Source organism: Peromyscus maniculatus, chromosome 6 (genome assembly GCF_049852395.1).
Source record: "Peromyscus maniculatus bairdii isolate BWxNUB_F1_BW_parent chromosome 6, HU_Pman_BW_mat_3.1, whole genome shotgun sequence".
In the NCBI taxonomy this organism is placed as follows: domain Eukaryota; kingdom Metazoa; phylum Chordata; class Mammalia; order Rodentia; family Cricetidae; genus Peromyscus; species Peromyscus maniculatus.
Window position 1 is genome coordinate 56943583 of NC_134857.1, and position 18900 is coordinate 56962482.

General features: G+C 36.2%; 1 protein-coding gene across 4 annotated transcripts in view; it reads left to right on the forward strand.

Moving 5' to 3' along the window:
• Fstl5 (follistatin like 5) overlaps positions 1-18900 on the forward strand; it is a 596430-nt gene that overhangs the window by 57800 nt on the left and 519730 nt on the right. For all 4 annotated transcript variants that reach the window (XM_006972666.3, XM_015990071.3, XM_006972669.4 and 1 more), the window contains exon 2: positions 8877-9018. In XM_006972666.3, the coding sequence (XP_006972728.1) occupies positions 8893-9018 (126 nt within the window). In that variant the 5' untranslated portion in view covers positions 8877-8892. The remainder of the gene's footprint in view (positions 1-8876; positions 9019-18900) is intronic.

Sequence of the window (18900 nt, forward strand, 5' to 3'; positions counted from 1 at the left end):
CAGAGACAGATGTTCTCAAGGGGTCTTGCCATGGGAGGCTGTATGTGTCTGCTTTTTACTAAAACAGGAACTTATTGTGTAGCTCTGGCTGGCCTAAGTTCCTGTGTTGACTATCCTTACCACTAATTGTGCTAATCCTCTAGCCTCTGCCTTCTGAATGCTTGGGATATCAGGTTTTCTCACCACTGCAAAATATAATTTCATTAAACTAATTAGGCAGATCATTTTTAGGTACACATGAATTTTTCTGTTAGTTAATAATGAGGTGTTTTTATGTTCTGCATAAATGAAGGGGTTACAAAATGCCATGGGGCTATCACTGTATCATATGTTCTGGCTGGTATTTTCCTCACATGCTTCTCAATGGTCCCAATGTGCTGTCAAACGAGTGCCAATTAACTGTTAAATTTAACAGGTTGTCAGAAGTTATTAAAGTTAAAAAAAGTCCAAGTATGGTCCTGTTTTCTGCTCATTTACAGTTCCTAGTACCCCTTGTGGGGATGATTTAACTTTGGAAGATACGATAGTACCCCAAAGAGCCATGAGATGATCCTAATTGCTTTTTTGAGCTCCCATTAAGGAGATGCACCAATTATTCTTCTGCTTGTTGTGACAAACACCTAACAGGAGCAACTTGAGGACAAGGGAGATTACTACAGCTCATGGTTGGAGGGTGCAGTCCATCATGGCAGGGAAGGCATGTCAGTCACAACAGCTGTGGATATAGCATAATGAAGGCGTGGCAGTTACAACAACTACTGATATAAGATAAGGAACATGGGGCAGTTGATCACATTGTGTTCAAAGCCATAGAAATCCTCAGAGCATAAGCTGAATGAACCGTGATTCTTTGCCAGAATGTAACACAAATAGCCTGAATCCATGTTCCCAACAATGTCCTTGCTCCTTTCTGAAACATGAGAAATTTTTTTACTGTCCTCAGTTCTATTAAGCTCTGTTTACACTTGCCTATGAGCTTTCTGGCTCTAACCTCTCCTACATTCCAATGACTTCATTTCTTGGTTTCATTTCCTTTTTTCTTTTCTGTTTTCCTTCCTTCCTTCCTTCCTTCCTTCCTTCCTTCCTTCCTTCCTTCCTTCCTTCCTTCCTTCCTTCCTTCCTTCCTTCCTTCTTTTCCTTCCTTCCTTCCTCTCTCTTTCTCTTCTAGTCACTTATCTCATTGCTATCACAAAATACCGCATCAAAACAACTTAAAGAAAGGATTATTTTGGCTTATGCATTGATGCTACAATTCATCATGATGAGGGGGTCTGGCTAGTGCAGCTCTGACTGAGGTGGCCGAAGCACGAGGCACCTGATCACATGCAGTCAGGAAGCAGAGAGAGGCGAGTAAGATGCTCAGTTCACTTTCTCCTTTTCACTCAGTCTGGAGCCCTACCCCCTGGTGCAGTGATGACCAGGTTCACGGTGTGCCTTCCCTTCTCACTCAAACAGTTCTGGTAACACCCTCATTCATGGACCTGCCCAGAGATTTGTTCAACCAAGCTGACAATGCAGATTGACCAGCACAGAGGCGTAATCTATTTACTTGGCAGATTATTGCTACTATTGTATTCAGTTATTTTTTAGTGATGTACCCATGGCAAATATTCAACATACCTACACACAAAAGATAAACATAGAGATAAGCTTTATTTATCTTCTAATGTTTCAGTCTATGCTGATAAGATTAAATGTTTATTTGTTAATCAAAATTGCAGTTCTACCAAGAAAGAAAGAAGTAATTTGACTTTTAATTAATTTTAATTAAATCTGTCCATGATGCTGAGTGAAAGGACTCCAGCCATGTAGCTTTCACTATGATGAAATATATATATATATATATATATATATATATATATATATATATATATATAATTTTTCAAAGCTCCTTATTATTAAGATTTTTTGATTTGAAAATTATAGGATTATCAATAAAAGTAATCATGGTAAATTTTATGAAAGTTATAGACTAGATAGGAAAAGTAGGCTTCATAGTCATACATCAATTAATGATGAGGGTTATACATCATTAAATCATGTTTTATTTGGGATAACATCTTAGAGCATTCTTTATCTTGGAATGTATAGATAATAACTGTACACAGCTATATTATAGGCTGTTACCTCTTTCTCACAAGCTGCAAATCTATATAGCAGGATAAAATACTGCATGCTATGGCAATTATAACACAATGGCAAATAATATATTTAAACATATTTGAATGTTGGAAAGTCCAGTTAAAAAATACACACCAGATTGAAAAGCACTCCAGTTTTATGTGGAGCTCACTATGAATTGACCTTGGAGAAGTAGAAGTTTTCTAGGTGAATCAATGAGCAAACACAAGGACCTTGCGCATTCCTGAATGCTATTGTGGACTTTATAAACATTTCACACTTGTTCTTCACTTAGTGTCATTTTTATGGGCCTTTCTTCAATCATGAGGTCACTTGAGTCGATTGTGACACTATAAATTTTCATATAATTACCTTTAGAACCACATTGCTGTCTTCATGATATGGAGAGGTTGGTCATTGCAAAATGGATTCCATTTTTGGTGTTGTTTTGGTTTTGAATTTTTTTTAAGAGAATGAAAGAACATGAAGTTGGGTGACTGAGAAAAATCTAGAAAGAAGAGTTGAGGGAGGGAAAATAATATTATCAAAATATATTTGTTGTATGAAGAATTTTAGATGAAAAAGTAATATGCTTAAAACACAATTACATTGTACAGATATATTAAAAATTTCCAAAATTATGGTAAAAGTATATATATATATATATATATATATATATATATATTATATACAGTCATTTATGAGCATTATCAACTGGGATGCTCAGATCAACTGTAGTATTCTCTGCTATGATTGACAGCACAATAATCTATCTATCTATCTATCTATCTATCTATCTATCTATCTTTCTATCTATCTATCTATTCAGCATTATCACAAGAAGGGGAACAATGTTTTGTCTTATAGCAAGGCCACTATGACAGAATTGGCTATAGTGGTCTTTCAGTTTCATTATTATCTTATGTGGCAACTGTCATAAATGTTAACTGTGATTGACTGAAATGTTTTTGTACATAACTGTGCTTGACTCAAGAAGTACATTCTGACTTAAGGATAACAAGCTTTCAGTGAAATTTAAAGAAACATTTTTTATTTCCTGCCATTGACACAAATATTAGAGGATAACATTATTTTAATCATAATTATGTAGAATTTTAAATACCAAATATAAATGATTGGGGTGATGTATTAAAATGAATTAAATTTTAGTATGTGCGTTTGAGTCTCTTTCTCTGCATACACACACACACACACACACACAGAGAGAGAGAGAGAGAGAGAGAGAGAGAGAGAGAGAGAGAGAGAGAGAGAGAGAGAGAGAGAGAGAGAGAGATGCCATTGGGGAGACTGAGAGAAGATTAAGGAGGGTGTCCTCGATTGACCTCCTTTAGGCAATGCCCACCCTCACCAAGCCTAGTCATTATAGGACAAGGCTTTTGCGGTCTTTTCCTTCACCCTCTTGGTTAAGTATATAGACAGCAGAAGTATTGTGGAATCTATCTCTATACCTGAGCTGATCTCTTTTTGATCATCTCTCTTACAACTAGAATGTTCTATCTAGTGTCTCATAAACAAATATTTACCCTGAAAGAATGAATAAGCTATATATCAAAATGAAAAGTTTAAAATTGCTCATAAGATGTATATTTGAAATTGGTTTAAATTGGTTTCTGTATGGAAGATTATTCATTAGGGTGTGCATCAAAATGAGAGAAAAGAGATAAATGTAAAGGAAAACACTTGGTTTTCTCAAGTTCTCATATGACTTGTAACAGCAGTGCCAAGAGGAGTTGTGTAGCAGGAATCTTAAAGAGTCTTGTTAATAAATACAAACCCAAGGCCAGTTATTGGGGTGAATGCGGGAAGATCAGAGAAGCCGAACAAGCCACAGCCACCTCGCCTCTCCAATTCCTCAGCTGATCCTGTTTCCTCAGATTAGAAGCTTCTGAGCCCTTATCCAAATGAATTTCAGCTGAACTGCTTCTCAAAAGCCTGAAAGCTTAACCAGCTCTAGTTCCTGGTCCTCACACCTTAAATACCTTTCTGCTTTCTGCCATCACTTCCTGGGATTAAACATGTGAGTCACCATGCTTGGCTGTTTCCAGTGTAGCCTTGAACACACAGAGATCTGCCTGGATTTCTGCATCCCAAGTAATAGGATTAAAGGCATGTGTGCTACCATTTTCTGGCCTCTCTATCTAGTGGCTGTCCTGTTCTATGACCCCAGATAAGTTTATTAGGGTGCACAATATTTTGGGGAATACAATACCACCACAGAGTTGCCTTTCAAATTATCCGACATCAAAGATATACAATCTTTCCTTATCCTCAGAATTCAAGAAGAGGGTTAATTTTTATTAGTTTGTTGAGTATTTACTAGATACCAGGTCTTTGCTAGATCCAGGTGATATGATACTAAAAATGTGAAAAGATATACAACATTGACTAATGATTTTGTGTGTGTGTGTGTGTGTGTGTGTGTGTGTGTGTGTGTGTGTGAGAGAGAGAGAGAGAGAGAGAGAGAGAGAGAGAGAGAGAGAGAGTGAGAGAGAGAGAGAGTTGGAGAAGACAGACGCTTTACTGGAAACGATTAGTGTTTTTCAAGGATCATAATAGTGATATATAATCACAAGCAAAGGCTTTCAATTGAAGGGCAATTGACATATAACAATAAGTAATAACTTGGGAGCAGTATTAAGGGGTTTTGTGTGACTTGTCCTGTTGAGACATGAATAAATACCTATTCATTTCAAACAGGGTACCAATGATACATCACAAACATTCTCCTCAAGCCTAACATGGTTAAGTGATGAGTTTATTAGGGTTCCTCTGGGAACATAGTTGAGTGGTCTCTTTACAGGAGCCTTGGTGTAGATGCTTTGTAAGATATGTGTTATGCATATTTAATGTTCTTTTGTAACATGCATGTTACTGCTTGTGCATGACACGAGGATCGCCCAATGACGGAGAAATGGCTGAGATCTACATGAACAACCTGGACATGAGTGGGAGCAATGAAGGGCGAGGGTTGAGGGAAAGAGAGCAGGAGATCCCAGCTGGATCAAGAACAGAGAGGGAGAACAAGGAATAGGAGACCATGGTAAATGAAGACCACATGAGAAAAGGAAGAAACAAAGTGCTAGAGAGGCCCACAGAAATTCATAAAGATACCCCCACAAAAGACTGCTGGCAATGGTCGAGAGACAGCCGGGACTGACCTACTCTGGTGATGGGATGGCCAAACACCCTAATAATCATGCCAGAAACCTCATCCAAGGACTGAGGAATCTGGATGCAGAGATCCATGGCTAGGCCCTGGGTGGAGCTCCAGGAGTCTAATTAGTGAGAAAGAGGAGGGTTTATATGAGCGAGAATTGTTGAAACCAAGGTTGGATAAAGCACAGGGACAAATAGCCAAACGAATGGAAACACATGAACTATGAACCAAAGGCTGAGGGGCCCCCAACTGGATCAGGCCCTCTGAATAGGTGAGACAGTTGATTGGCTTGATCTGTTTGGGAGGCATCTAAGCAGTGGTACCAGGTCCTGTGCTCATTGCATGAGTTAGCTGTTTGAAACCTAGGACTTGTGCAGGGACGCTTGGCTCAATATGGGAGGAGGGGACTGGACCTGCCTGAACTGAGTCTATCAGGTGGATCTCAGTCCTTGGGGGAGGATTTGCCCTGGAGGAGGTGGGAATGGGGAGTGGGCTGGGGGGAAGGGGAGGGAGGCAGGAAGGGGGAGAACAAGGGAATCTGTGGCAGTTATGTAGAACTAAATGGTATTGTAAAATAAAATAAAAGGAAAAAAAGTTTTCTTGATGGAGAAATGAGCAGGGAATCATGAGTTAAGTGGCAGAAAAAGAAAATGGCTAAAACTATGTTTATATTTCTTTTTTAATTAATTGATTAATTAATTAATTTTACATCCTGACTGAAGGTTCCCTTCCCTTCTTCCCTTCCCTTCCCTTCCTTTCCCTTCCCTCACCTCTGCCCACCCCTTCAATCCATTCTTCCCGTTTCCATTTAGAGAAGGTAGGCCTCCCATGGATATCAACAAAGCATGGCACATCAAGTTGCTCTAAGACTATGAACCTCTCTCTGTACCAAGGACCCAGTATGAAGAACAGGGTTCCAAAAACCAGCATTAGAGACAGTCCCTGCTCCCACTTGTAGAAGTCCCACAAGTATACCAAGCTACCCAACTATCACATATGTCAGAGGGCCTAGGCTGGTCCTATGTAGGACTCCTCAATATTGGCTCTGGCTCTGTGAGCTCCCATGAGCCCAGGCTACTTGTATCTGTGGGTTTTCTTGTGATGTCCCTGACTACTCTGACTTGTACAATCCTCTCTCCCTCTGTCCAGGATTTCTAGAGCTCAGCCTGATGTTTTGCAATGAATCTGTGCATCTGTTTCAATCAGTTACTAGATGAAGGCTCTCTCATGACAATTAGGGTAGTCACCAATCATGTTTGTGTAGCTAGAATTTTTTTTCTCTGGTCCCACCAAGCCCCGGTAGTCTGACAGCCCACTTAGAAAATAAACACACATACGCTTATGTTATTTAAACTGTTTGGCCTAATGGCTCAGTCTTCTAGTTAATTAGTTCTTACATCTTAAATTAATCCATTTCTATAAATCTATACCTTGCCATGTGGCTTGTGGCTTACTAGCATCTTCACATGCTGCTTGTTATGGCGGCGGCTGGCAGTGTTTCCTCCCACCTTCCTGTTCTCTCAATTCTCTATGTTAGTCCCGCCTATACTTCCTGCCTGGCCACTGGCCTATCAGTGTTTTATTTATTGACCAATCAGAGCACATACAGACCATCCCACAGCATGTTTGTTTCAGGGTCTGGGTACTTCACTCAGGATGATTGCTTCCTAGTTCCATTCATTTCTCTTCAAATTTCATGATGTCATTGCTTTTAACAGCTAATATTCCATTGTGTAAATGCACCATGTTTTCTTCATCCTTTCTTCATTTGAGCGATATCTGTGTTGTTTCTAGGTTCTGGCTATTACAAATGAAGCTGCTATGAACATAATTAAGCAAGTATCCTTGTGGTATGATAGTACATCCTTTGGGTATATGCCCTAGAGTGGTATAGTTGGGTCTTGAGGTAGATTGATTCCAAATTTGCTCCATTTAGGTTGAGGTCTTTGATCCACTTTGACTTGAGTTTTGAGCAGGGTGACAGATATGGGTTATGGATTTATTTCTATTCTTCTACATGCTGGCATCCTGTTATACCAGCACCTTTTCTTGAAGATGATTTCTTTTTTCTATTGTATAACTTTGGCTTCTCTGTCAAAAATTAGGTGTTCATAGTTGTGTGAATTTATATCTGGGTCTTCCATTCTATTCCATTGATCCACCTGTCTCTTTTTATGCCAATACCATGCAGTTTTTATTACTATAGCTCTGTAGTAGAGCTTGAAAGAAGTGTTCGTGATACCTCTGGAAGTTTTTTATTGTACAGGATTGTTTTAGCTATCTTGAGGTTTTTCTTTATCCACATGAAGTTGAGTACTGTACTTTCAGGGTCTGTAAAGAATGGTGTGGGAAGCCGGGCGGTGGTGGCGCACGCCTTTAATCCCAGCACTCGGGAGGCAGAGCCAGGCGGATCTCTGTGAGTTCGAGGCCAGCCTGGGCTACCAAGTGAGTTCCAGGAAAGGCGCAAAGCTACACAGAGAAACCCTGTCTCGAAAAACCAAAAAAAAAAAAAAAAGAATGGTGTGGGAATTTTGATGGGTATTTCATTCAGTCTTTAGATTGATTATGGTAAGATGGCCATTTTTTGTTGTTAATCCTACTGATCCTTGAGAATGGGAGATCTTTCCATCTTCTGATATCTTCTCAATTTCTTTCTTCAAATACTTGAGGAATTTGGGAAGTTGGGGATAAAATATATTTTAAAATAAGTGTGATTGAGTTTACAGATTGAAGAAAATTGCTGAGAAAAATACACTATATCTTGGGGTTAAATAATTGATTTCAGTTTTCAAGAAGTTATTCATATCATTGGTTTAAATGTAAAAAGAAAACACTTTTATATGTTAATAAGGAATGGAGTGGCCTGGTAAAAGTGGCAAAATGAAATGCAGTTTTACTCAAAACATAAGCTTACTGTATGTTTGAAAGGTGTTGATGTTTCTGTGACAAACTTATACCATTTTGTATCTTTTCTGCTCCATCCAAAGTACAGAATAATATGAATATCACAGGATGATAGCAAAAATCCTCTGTATACCAATATTCTAAGATGTTGCATTTTAAATAATCTTGAGACAATTATTAGTAACTCAGTAGGCCTCACCTGCTTAAGTTCTGCTGAACTATATTGAGTTTGTGCCATAGACTAGTATCTTATGAACTTCTAACAAGTCCTTAACAGAGAACTGAAATTGTATAGAGTAGTAAAGATTTATTCTTAAAGAGTAGTTAAAGCATATAAGTATAGTTACAATTGTATTTTGTACAAATATTTAGAATAGTAGTCATGATTTATTTACCTTTTTTAGTCTACCTTTTATTGAATATTCCCAAAAAAGTTTTTTATCAAGGCCTACTTTTTTAATTTTGTATTTTGTGAGACTGATTTTAAAAAGTACCAGTGTTTTATTATGAATAGAGGGTAGTGTTCATTGAGGGGTGTCTACCTAATGCATACTCATACACCAGAGAGCTCTGATTCAATGTATAAGGATTTCTTAATGATATTGAATTTTTTGATATATTTCTTTATCATATGAAGTATTTTCTTTGATTTTTAAAATTCTAATTTTGACAGGTGAAAATCAATAAGGATGTTTAAGTCCTGGACAGCTGTTTTGATTCTTGGATGCATCTTTCTGGAGTCCGAAGGAAGGCCAACAAAAGAATCAGGATATGGTATTAAATCTTATCAACCGCTTATGAGATTACGACATAAGGTATGGCCTAGTTGTCAGTCTATTCAAATGCCATTTAGTTGATTTGTGAACTAAGAGATTAAATGTGAGTTTACTATTCATTTAGGGACATTTATTTCCAAACATGTGTTCAATAATTTTCATTTTATTAAACAATGAAGCTTTAAAAATGGGAAATACCAGCAATTGAAAAATTACAGTTTTGTGAATAGAATACTGTCTTGATGATGAATAGATGTATTCTGATTATAAAACATAGTGCAGCAGGTAGGAGCTGGGGAGAGAGATTAATGGGTAAGAGCACATATGGTTGTTGCAAAGAACCTGAGTTTGGTGCACAGTTTATCTGGTATCTCATATCCACTCCAGCTCCAGGCGATCTAGCATACTCTTATAGATTCTATGCCAGTTGCACACACGTGTGCATAAAACAACAAGGTCACACACATGTGCACATCACTAAAAAATAAAATCATTCATTAAAAACATGTTAAAATTTCTCCTGAGTATTAGTAATGACTTATATACCAAGAGTTAAGACTGAGTCAGTTAGTTAATTTCTATTATTTTCATACATATCTTAGAGTGTTTTAAAGCAAAAACAATGTATACTTTCTATAAATCTCTACAAAGATACATGTTCACATATACGTATGTTGGAAAAGTTCAGCTTCAATAGAAATTATTGGATATTTTTATGTCATGAAAAATCATTAAATTTTAGGTCCTGAACATAAAAAGAGAAGTGTTTCTTAGAAAAAACATTTTCATGTTCAACTTTTTTAACTTCAAAATAAACAAGTTTAACTTATGATGTCACAGATCTTGTAAATGATAATTTTGTGCCGCTTCTTTGCTTTAAAATGCATGTGTTGAGGTCAGAAACTTCATCCATGCCTTTTCTGGTACTGTGAGACACTTCTGGGGTAAACCTTTGGTAGAGAATTAATGGATAAAATGCTTAATTACATCTCATTGGTTTTCTGCATAATACAAGACCCCAGATTTGTGCATCAGTGTGAATATTTATGAGAATGTTTTTCAGTTAAATTTACATGTTAAAATATCCATATACTTATCTATGCAATTTGACCTATTTTAAAAGAAAAGATATAACTGGATGAATTAAACTTGAGAAGAGCATGCATGCTCTAGCAGTTTTTATATCTCAATATTTTTATTGTACCCCTATTTCTAAATCAATAGCAATGGTATGTGATGGTTGGTATTTAGAAAACAGGGCAGGAATTGCCATGAAAACACATCACTTTTAAACAGCTTTGTTCAGCTCTAAGATGAAGCTGCATATAAAAGGTACCTAGTGACAGTGTGTATGTGTGTAAGCCTGTATGTGCTCGTGTGTGTGTGTGTGTGTGTGTGTGTGTGTGTGTGTGTGTGTGTGAAAGTGGATATTTAAAAAGAGGGAAAGAAAGCAAACTGAACAAGCCGTGGGAAGCAAGACAGTAAGTAACATTTCTTCATAGTGTCTGCTTCACTGGCTGCCTCTAGGTTCCAGTCCTGGGTTCCCATCCCGAGTTCCCTCAATGAACAACTGTGATTATGACAAGTAAGCCAAATAACACCCAAGTTGCCTTTGGTCATGGTGTTTATCATGTAAAGAAAGCAAACTAAGACAACCTACATACTCAGTACATTTTGAAGCAAACAAAAAAGGGACTAATTTGTCAAATCATATTGAAATGTTACAACAGATATGAACATATGCATACATATTTCATCATCTCCAGCTGTATGTATCAAAAATGTGATTAAAATTCATATGTCTGTATCTTGCAGTAAAAATGAGTAACAATAAACTTGCCATGCTAATTATAGAAATCTTAATTATACTCTACAAATATAAGTCTGAAGGAGAGCTGATTGTGTGTTTTACTAATGTGTTTATCTCACTACATTTATGCAGCATCATCTGAGGCATTTCATTAGCACTCAGGAACTGCAAAATGCAAACCCCATAAAGTTCTGCTTTTATTTATGTTTTTAAACTTAGACATGGTGTACTGTTGTACATGCCACTTTCTTACACATTGTCATTTAATTGTGGTGTCGTCTGGAATACAGGACTGCTCTTCCTCTTCATTTGAGTGATGTTATTATAACTCAGTGAGGTGAACTGAAGTAGCCTTCCTGAGAGGAAGAAAATGTTACAGCCATCAACAAGACAGAAAAATAAGAATGTAGGACAGAGTTTGGGCAGATGCACCCTAAAATTAAAGGCAGTGATCATAAAGTAACGTGATAATGACCTGAGAGAAATGTCTGTTTCTTAGACTGTTGCCTCTGCTCCCCACAAAGCGAAACAACTGTATGTTTATATTGTTTTCTGAAATGAGTATCTCCTGATGGTGGTTGCAGCCTGGCTTAGGGCAGCCTTCTAGTGAGGACATACTGGGAGAAATAGAAATCACCTGGGTTATTGTTTTGATATCAGAAATCTGCATCATAGGTATAGTTCAATAATGATAGACTAGCATGTGCATTGTGAAGAGTTTAAAAACTTTGAGACATTGGTGCCACTTGAGAATTAGTGTAGTTGGAGTACCAGACAGCATCAGATGTAACTGTGTCACCAGATATTTATTTTTATGTAGCTGCCACTCCAGCTTTATTCTCTATTTTAGGTCCTATAATTTTCGTATTGCCTCTATTTTTATTTTATATTATTGACTTCATTCTTTATGTTAGATCCTTCAATTTTATGGGCATTCTCATGGAAGAAATGGATTTATTGCTGTTTTATAGATAAGGGAACGTGATTTCATGGATGTTTAGAATCTATTTATTTTAATGTCACCCTAAATTAGAGATTAGGATTTTAAAAATAGTCAAATAATTTGATATAGATTTTTTTTAAAAATGAGTGTTTTCATAGTATTAGAACTCTGTGCCATGTGTTCACAATTTTGCTACATTATCATCCTTGTGGTCCTTATAAAAGTAGAATTACATGTTTTATCATATTTATTTATTTTATTTTTAATGTGCGAGCATTTTGGCTACACGAATGTATGCTTGTCACTTGCCTGTTTGGTGTCCAGAGCAGTCAGAAGAGGGCATTGGAACCCTCAGAACTGGAATCACAGATTATTATAAACCACTATGTGGGCACTGGAAATAAAATCTGAGTTGGCTACAAGAGGAACACGTCCTTTTATCTGCAGATGTCTCCCCAGGCCCCACAATAGTTGTTTGGATCTCTTTGTGGTTATGTGTACTCTTTTCTCCACCGCTTCATTTTTTCCCCTTATTTTCCTTTCCTCACCCCTGCCCAAGTCTCCTTGCTTGGTCAGCATGTGCGTTACAATGCCTGGTTGTGCGATAATGGCGAATTCCTGTAAAAAGTGAGATACAAGGTGTAGCAGAATACCACTTCAAATACACTTGCCTGCCATCTTGACCTCTGCTAGTCCTCCAGTTTCATTACTACTTCTTGAAAACTAATCCCCTTAGTAAATTTCTCATTTACAGTGCCGTGATGGTTTACAATTTCCATGACAACCTTGAAACTGACTAAATAATCAATCAAGAAGAGGAGGACAGATCCTTGGAGAGACTGTGACACTCTCCTAGAAATGTTAAGATTATTCTACACTTACCAATCTTTTGATCTTCCCATCCCATGAAAGTATATGACTTTTAATCTTCTGGTAATGTTGGGGGCAGCACTGAGTTAGACTCTCAGTTCTGGTCTTTTATGGACCATTGAGTAAAGTCTTATCTCTTTGCTTAGTATCCCCTCTGTGACCACATGCTGTCTGCTAGTCTGTTAAAGAAAGAAACTTGTCTTGGAGAAAATAAGGTAACATTGTGGCCAGTGAGTTAAGAACAGAGCTGTGTGAAGCATAATTGCCAGTATATTTTCCCATAACTGAAAAAAAAAAATCTCCCAGAACTCTCCTTTACCCTATAGCATGACAAATATTAACCATTTAACTTTCCAGTCTGTCCAAAACACATGATGAATAATATAACCTGTTAGTTAGGGTATCATGGAACAAGGATCGGATTGGAGGAAATCTCTTTATTATGTTAATTCATTGAATTTGGGATTTGTCTGTCATCTTCTTGTGCTCCCAGCTTCTCTTCACAGATAAAAACAAAACTAGAACTCTTTCCTGTGCCTACTGCACATCATTCCCTTGTGATGTTTTTTTCCTGTTCCTTTTTTAGGCTCCTTGTTTCATTATCATTTTTGAATTTTGCACATCTCCATTTTTTCCCCTTACTCCCCCGCCACCTACTAGTTGCTTACATGTAATATCTCAGAACAAGTTAGCCTCCTCTTCTTTGTATAACCTGTAATATTTATGTACTGGCATCTCCAAATATCAACAAGCACTTGACTTGCCAGACTGTAAATCTTCCTTGCATCAGCACCTACCTTGCCTACTTCTCTATCTGTAGTGCTGATCATACTGCCACTGTATTGACTGATGGAAGACTGTATGAGGACCATAGTATTCTTTGAGTGTCTCTAATGGGGCCACTTAAAGGCTGTTAAGTGTCTGTATCTCTTTTTGACCAGAGTGTCTTGTCCAGCTAACCTGGCAAATTGAAGTTGATCTATGATTTTTCCCCCTGAAATCAAAGAATTTCTCTGTGAGGATCACTGTGTGAATGAGGCAAAGACTGTGTAAAATTTAATCATTCTTGAGAGTGTAGCTGTTCATGGTGATACCATATAATTCAAAGAACTGCTTTGTGAGATAAGATTTTTTCTTTTCTTTTGCTTTTGTACTAACGCTGATAGATATGGACTAATGGAAAGCAGCAGGAGAGAAGTATAGGGACAAAGATAAACACTAAAGGAACCTCAGAGGCCCATTGCCATGAGTTCTAGGCCAGCCTGGGGTACAAAGTGATTTTCAGGCCATCTTAAGTTACAGTGTAAAAAACCTGCCTCATATTCAAAAACAAGAAAATGTTTTCTCCCTTAATTTAAGAGACTGTGGCAACACTTGCTGAGCTAAGAGTTTTGAAAAAGTTTTAGTCATGCAAGATGAATAACTTCTGGAGATTTGATGTATGATGTGCTGGCTACAGCTAAAATTAATGCATTTCTACTTATTTGTGAGAGAGTAGATCTAAAGAATTCTTACCATACACACATACACATAGAAAAATAATAAATATGTGAGTAATGGTATCTTTACTAGCTAAGTGATAATGGTTAATTCATTATATATGTTCATTTACATATCTGGTTGTGGTCCTTAAGTGAACAAAAATTTTTTCAAAGATGTTAGTAAAGGTGAAATAAAGAACATATAAAATAGAAACCCTTTTAGAAATGTGTTGTGCTTGGATTACTGATAGGTTTATATACTTTCTGAATTTTATTATTCTCATGATAAAAGACTTTAAAAGAAATATTATAATGGTGTACTGCTGACAAAGAGGAATTCTTCTGAGTTCATTGATCATTTTTTTTTCTTACAAATATTGGGAGGGCAGAGAAAGATGTATTAAGGTTTGTTCAGTGAGTATATTTGTATGCTGCCAGTAACCATGAAAGGTCTGAGATTTTTCCTTTCACCCACTTTATAGATAATAGTTTTTTTAAGCATACATAGTTTCACAATTAGTAACAGAAGTCCCCCGAGTTAGAGACAAAGAACGTTCCAATATTCAGCAATGACAGTCGGCAGAGTATCAGTATTTGAACTATATAATGTTTATATAGTTTGATGTTGGTGGAAACGAATGTTCTACTAAGAAACAATCCATGGCTTTTTAACAGATATACACAGTGATGTTATGTCAGAGCCAGTGGTGGGAAATGAATGATTATTAAAAAGACTATTAAAGGGAACTTATGGTACTTCTTGGGTTCTTCATCACAGTCATGAAGTTAACATTGTATTATCTTCAACACAGCAATGGCTTCTTTTTACTAGGAATCTCTTTTGATGCCTCAATAGGTAGCCTAGATTAAATGATGGTCAGTTTGTGGCTCAGGTCATCAGATTTGTAGGAGCATAAAAAGCTATGTTTGGATTATCTTCCAATATATTTTGGGACTGGGCCACATATCAACTCAGAACTAATACTTAATAAATCTGTTTAAACTTCAGTACTGTATGGGCAAAGTTGACTAAAAACCAGGTGTGTGGCTACAGATTCATTCCTTCTCATACCCAGTGAAAATCTTCTTAAAATCTTTAAGAAAATAGTGTTGTGTTAAGCTTTGGAAATGTTGTTTATTATTTCTAGCCAAAGTTTAGTTGTTCCTCTGGGGAATATTATTTGGCATTTGATGTCCAAAGTCAATTTGTTTAACAAAAACAAACACAAGCATATATCTGGGGTATGAAACTCTCAAGATAAGGCTCTATGACAGAGAATTGTCTTTTGTCCCTTGGGAATGAATTCTCAAGGTAGTAGGTGGTTTGCAAAATGACACTCCTCTTACCTCTGTGATTTCACATTAGAACCTGCTACTCCTTCTCCTGTTCCCCCTCTAACTCCCTCCCACCCCATTCTCCATCCACTCCTCATAGGAGTAATGCCTCCCTTGGGGAGTCAAGACAGGCCGGCATATCAAGTTGGGGCAGGCAGGAATAAGCCCCTCCCCACTGCATCAAGGCTGAGCAAGATATCCCACCATAGGGAATGTACTCTGAAAAGCCAGTTCATGTATCTGGGAAAGACCTGCCTCCACTGCCAGAGCCGCCACAAACAGGTCAAGCCACACAACTCTCACTCACATTCAGAGGGGAGGGAGGGGGAACTGTGGTTTGTATGTAAAACGAAAAAAAAAATTATACAAATAAAAAAAAGACATAGCATAAAATTTTCCTTTAAAGCATTACCACCACTTAAAAAAGATAAGAACATGTGCTTACCTTTGCACATGCCTCTAATCTTCAAAATAAATTCATGTCAGTTGGAAAAAAGAATATGTTACTCAAAGCTTTAAAAATATCTATGACTTGAAAAACTAGTGATTTCCTTTGAAGAATTCAAAGATTAAAATGCAAAAAATGTGTGATGAATTATCATTCTACTTATTTCCAATTACTAACCTAAAGATGTAGTCAAAGAAAATCAAGCATATAGCACATTAAAATTAAGTTGCTTGTCAGGATTCCATATATTCCACTATATATAAGTTTGGGCACATATAATAGTTTTGTCTCATACAAATATACATTTTTCCAAAGACATGAGTCACAATTCTGTTTCTTAGTCCATTCAATGTATGTGTGTTTCTGTGTTTATAGTATATGACCTTTTCTCTCCTTTGAGAAGAGTCATTGATCAATGATCACCAGTACATTAAGGCATGGGTGTTGTAAAATACGTTGTCATAATTTTTCTTTTCTTTTCATATTTCTGTTTAACTTTCAAATCTTATCATTATCATAGCTAATTGTCATTTTTTGCATGTGGGAAAATGATACATGATCATGTAGGTTCTGTAAAGAAAACATATCTGAATGTATATAAGTTGATCACATTTTACCAACACACTTTAGAAACAAAAGAGAGACATGGTTTTATTTAGCAGATTTTTATACAGATACTTTAAATATATATGTGTGTGTATAGACATAATAAATGAAAGAAGGGCTATGATGCTGAATAAGTAAAGATACACTCATTTGATTTTTAAAATTAATATAGTTTCAAGTTGGCATTTGCAGTCATTACTTTAATGTATAAATGAATTATATATTATTCCATGCATCTTTAATTTTTAAAAAATTTCATTGTGAATTCAATTAGGAATGTTCTGTATTGCAAATGAGAAGAAATCTCAGTTCATGAGCTTGATATTCAGCATGGTTAAGTAATTAAAAGCTTTGTAGCATATAAACAATTGAAAGAGCAGTGTTATTTTTATCAACTGTTATTCTTTAGAGTTGTACTTTTCTGTTTCTAGATTTATAATAACATATAGAAAGTATGTTGAATACACATATAAACATATATACATATTTTCACACACAGAGACATACACACATGCGCTGCAGGTAGGACAACTGAGAGCTGACAAACCACACTCTCTGTTGAAAATGACACAGGGAGTTGCTCTAAACATGAAACTAGAACCCATGTTTCTCACCTTCCTGTTGTGTTTAATACTCTAGCCTTAAGCAAATACTTTTCTGCATGTATCTTTTAACAAGAAAGTTGCATTTACTTATTATTGTAACACATTTTTATTAAGTGCCTAGTATATGCATAGCATTGAATAGATGATTCCCTATTGAATTCTCTGGAAAATACACTAATCCATCATATGATTGTTAGTGACGTGAACATCTCAAATGAATTAACTGAAAACATGATTCAATGAAAACATGATTCAATATGTATTGAAATGTATAATAAGGTGAGTGTCTCTTAGGGAGACCTAGGACAAAGTTTGCTTTATAGTAAGCTGTCTACAAGAAAATAAATGAGGCAATTAACTGTGTAAACAGGCTTAGACTAAAGGTGTTGAGCTGAAGGATTCTCACTGAGAATATATTTATCAGCTACGTGGATTAAACACAGGACCCTCCTCACACATGGAGCTGTCAGCCATTATGATAGAGATGTCCAATAATATGTGTCTATTTTAATAGGCAGTCAGTCCAGTGTTTGCCCCAAATCTTGATTGTATTATTTGTTTCTTTTTTTCTTTTTAATCACAGTTTTTTTAGTAATTAATTTTAATTATAAGGGCCATTGTCAGTTAACAGTAAAAATGATAATATTCCCATTGTTCATATTTCCACATAGATAGCTTTTCAGTTATTCAGGCTGTGGAGCAGAATGGGGAACTTGTTATAATCACCCAGGGATGCTTGACTACCATCCAAAGCCCACAGTTAGCAAAAAGATTCATTTGTGACCTTGGTTTGAAAGCACGTGAAGCTTTGATGAGTATGAAATAACATAAATAACATATTTTTATAGCATAAATTTCTGCATTCTGCCTATTAATGCCTTCTAAAAGATAACTCTTCTTTTCATAATTTTCCCTTCTATATAAATGGAATCACATAGTAACTGGGTTATACATATTGGGCTCTTTTACATAGTGATATGCAGTCAAGTTTCCTGAATAGATTTTTATGACTTCATGGTATATTTCTGCTTTAGCACTAAATAAAATTCCATGATCTGTATGTACACATTTTATGTATATATTCACTCACCTGCTAAAGGACATTTTGTTTTCTTAGTTCATAGTTTTTGAAGAAAGCAGCTAGAAATATCAGCCTATATGTTTACATTTGACTATGGGCATAAATTTTCAGCATGATTGCTGGCTCATATGGTAAGTATGCATTTACCTTTGAAAGAAATTGTCAAACTACATTTCAAAGTACTATATACAGTGTAGTAGAGTTCTATTGTTCCCCACCTTTCCCAGCATTTGGGATTTCACCCATTCTATGGTTGTATTATGTTATCTTATTTAATGTTTTATAACATAATTACGAACATTTAAGGTCTTTAGGCCAACGGTCCTCATGGGTCTTCTTTGATGATGATATATGACCAGGTTTATGAGTACGTTTTTCAGTGAACTCTTAGTTTTCTCTCCCCTTGAATGTAAAGAGTTCCTTCTATGCTTGGGCTAACATTTGCAGGTGTCTTTTAGAAGTTTCTTGAAAACTTTTACTTGTTTTTCTTGGCAGATATTTTGTGTTATCATCTATTTTTGTAATTTTTTTGAAGTGGTTTCTTTTGTAAAGTTCTACTTTTCTACTTTCAATTTTTTTTTGAAAGATTTAGTGTTTGGCCTAGATCCTATTACTTGTGTGTGTGTGTGTGTGTGTGTGTGTGTGTGTGTGTGTGTGTATGCCAGATTTAATGTATTATCTGTGTGCACCATCATTCTATTGCTTTTGTTTCTTTATCCAAGATCTTGTTTTTTTTTTTTTT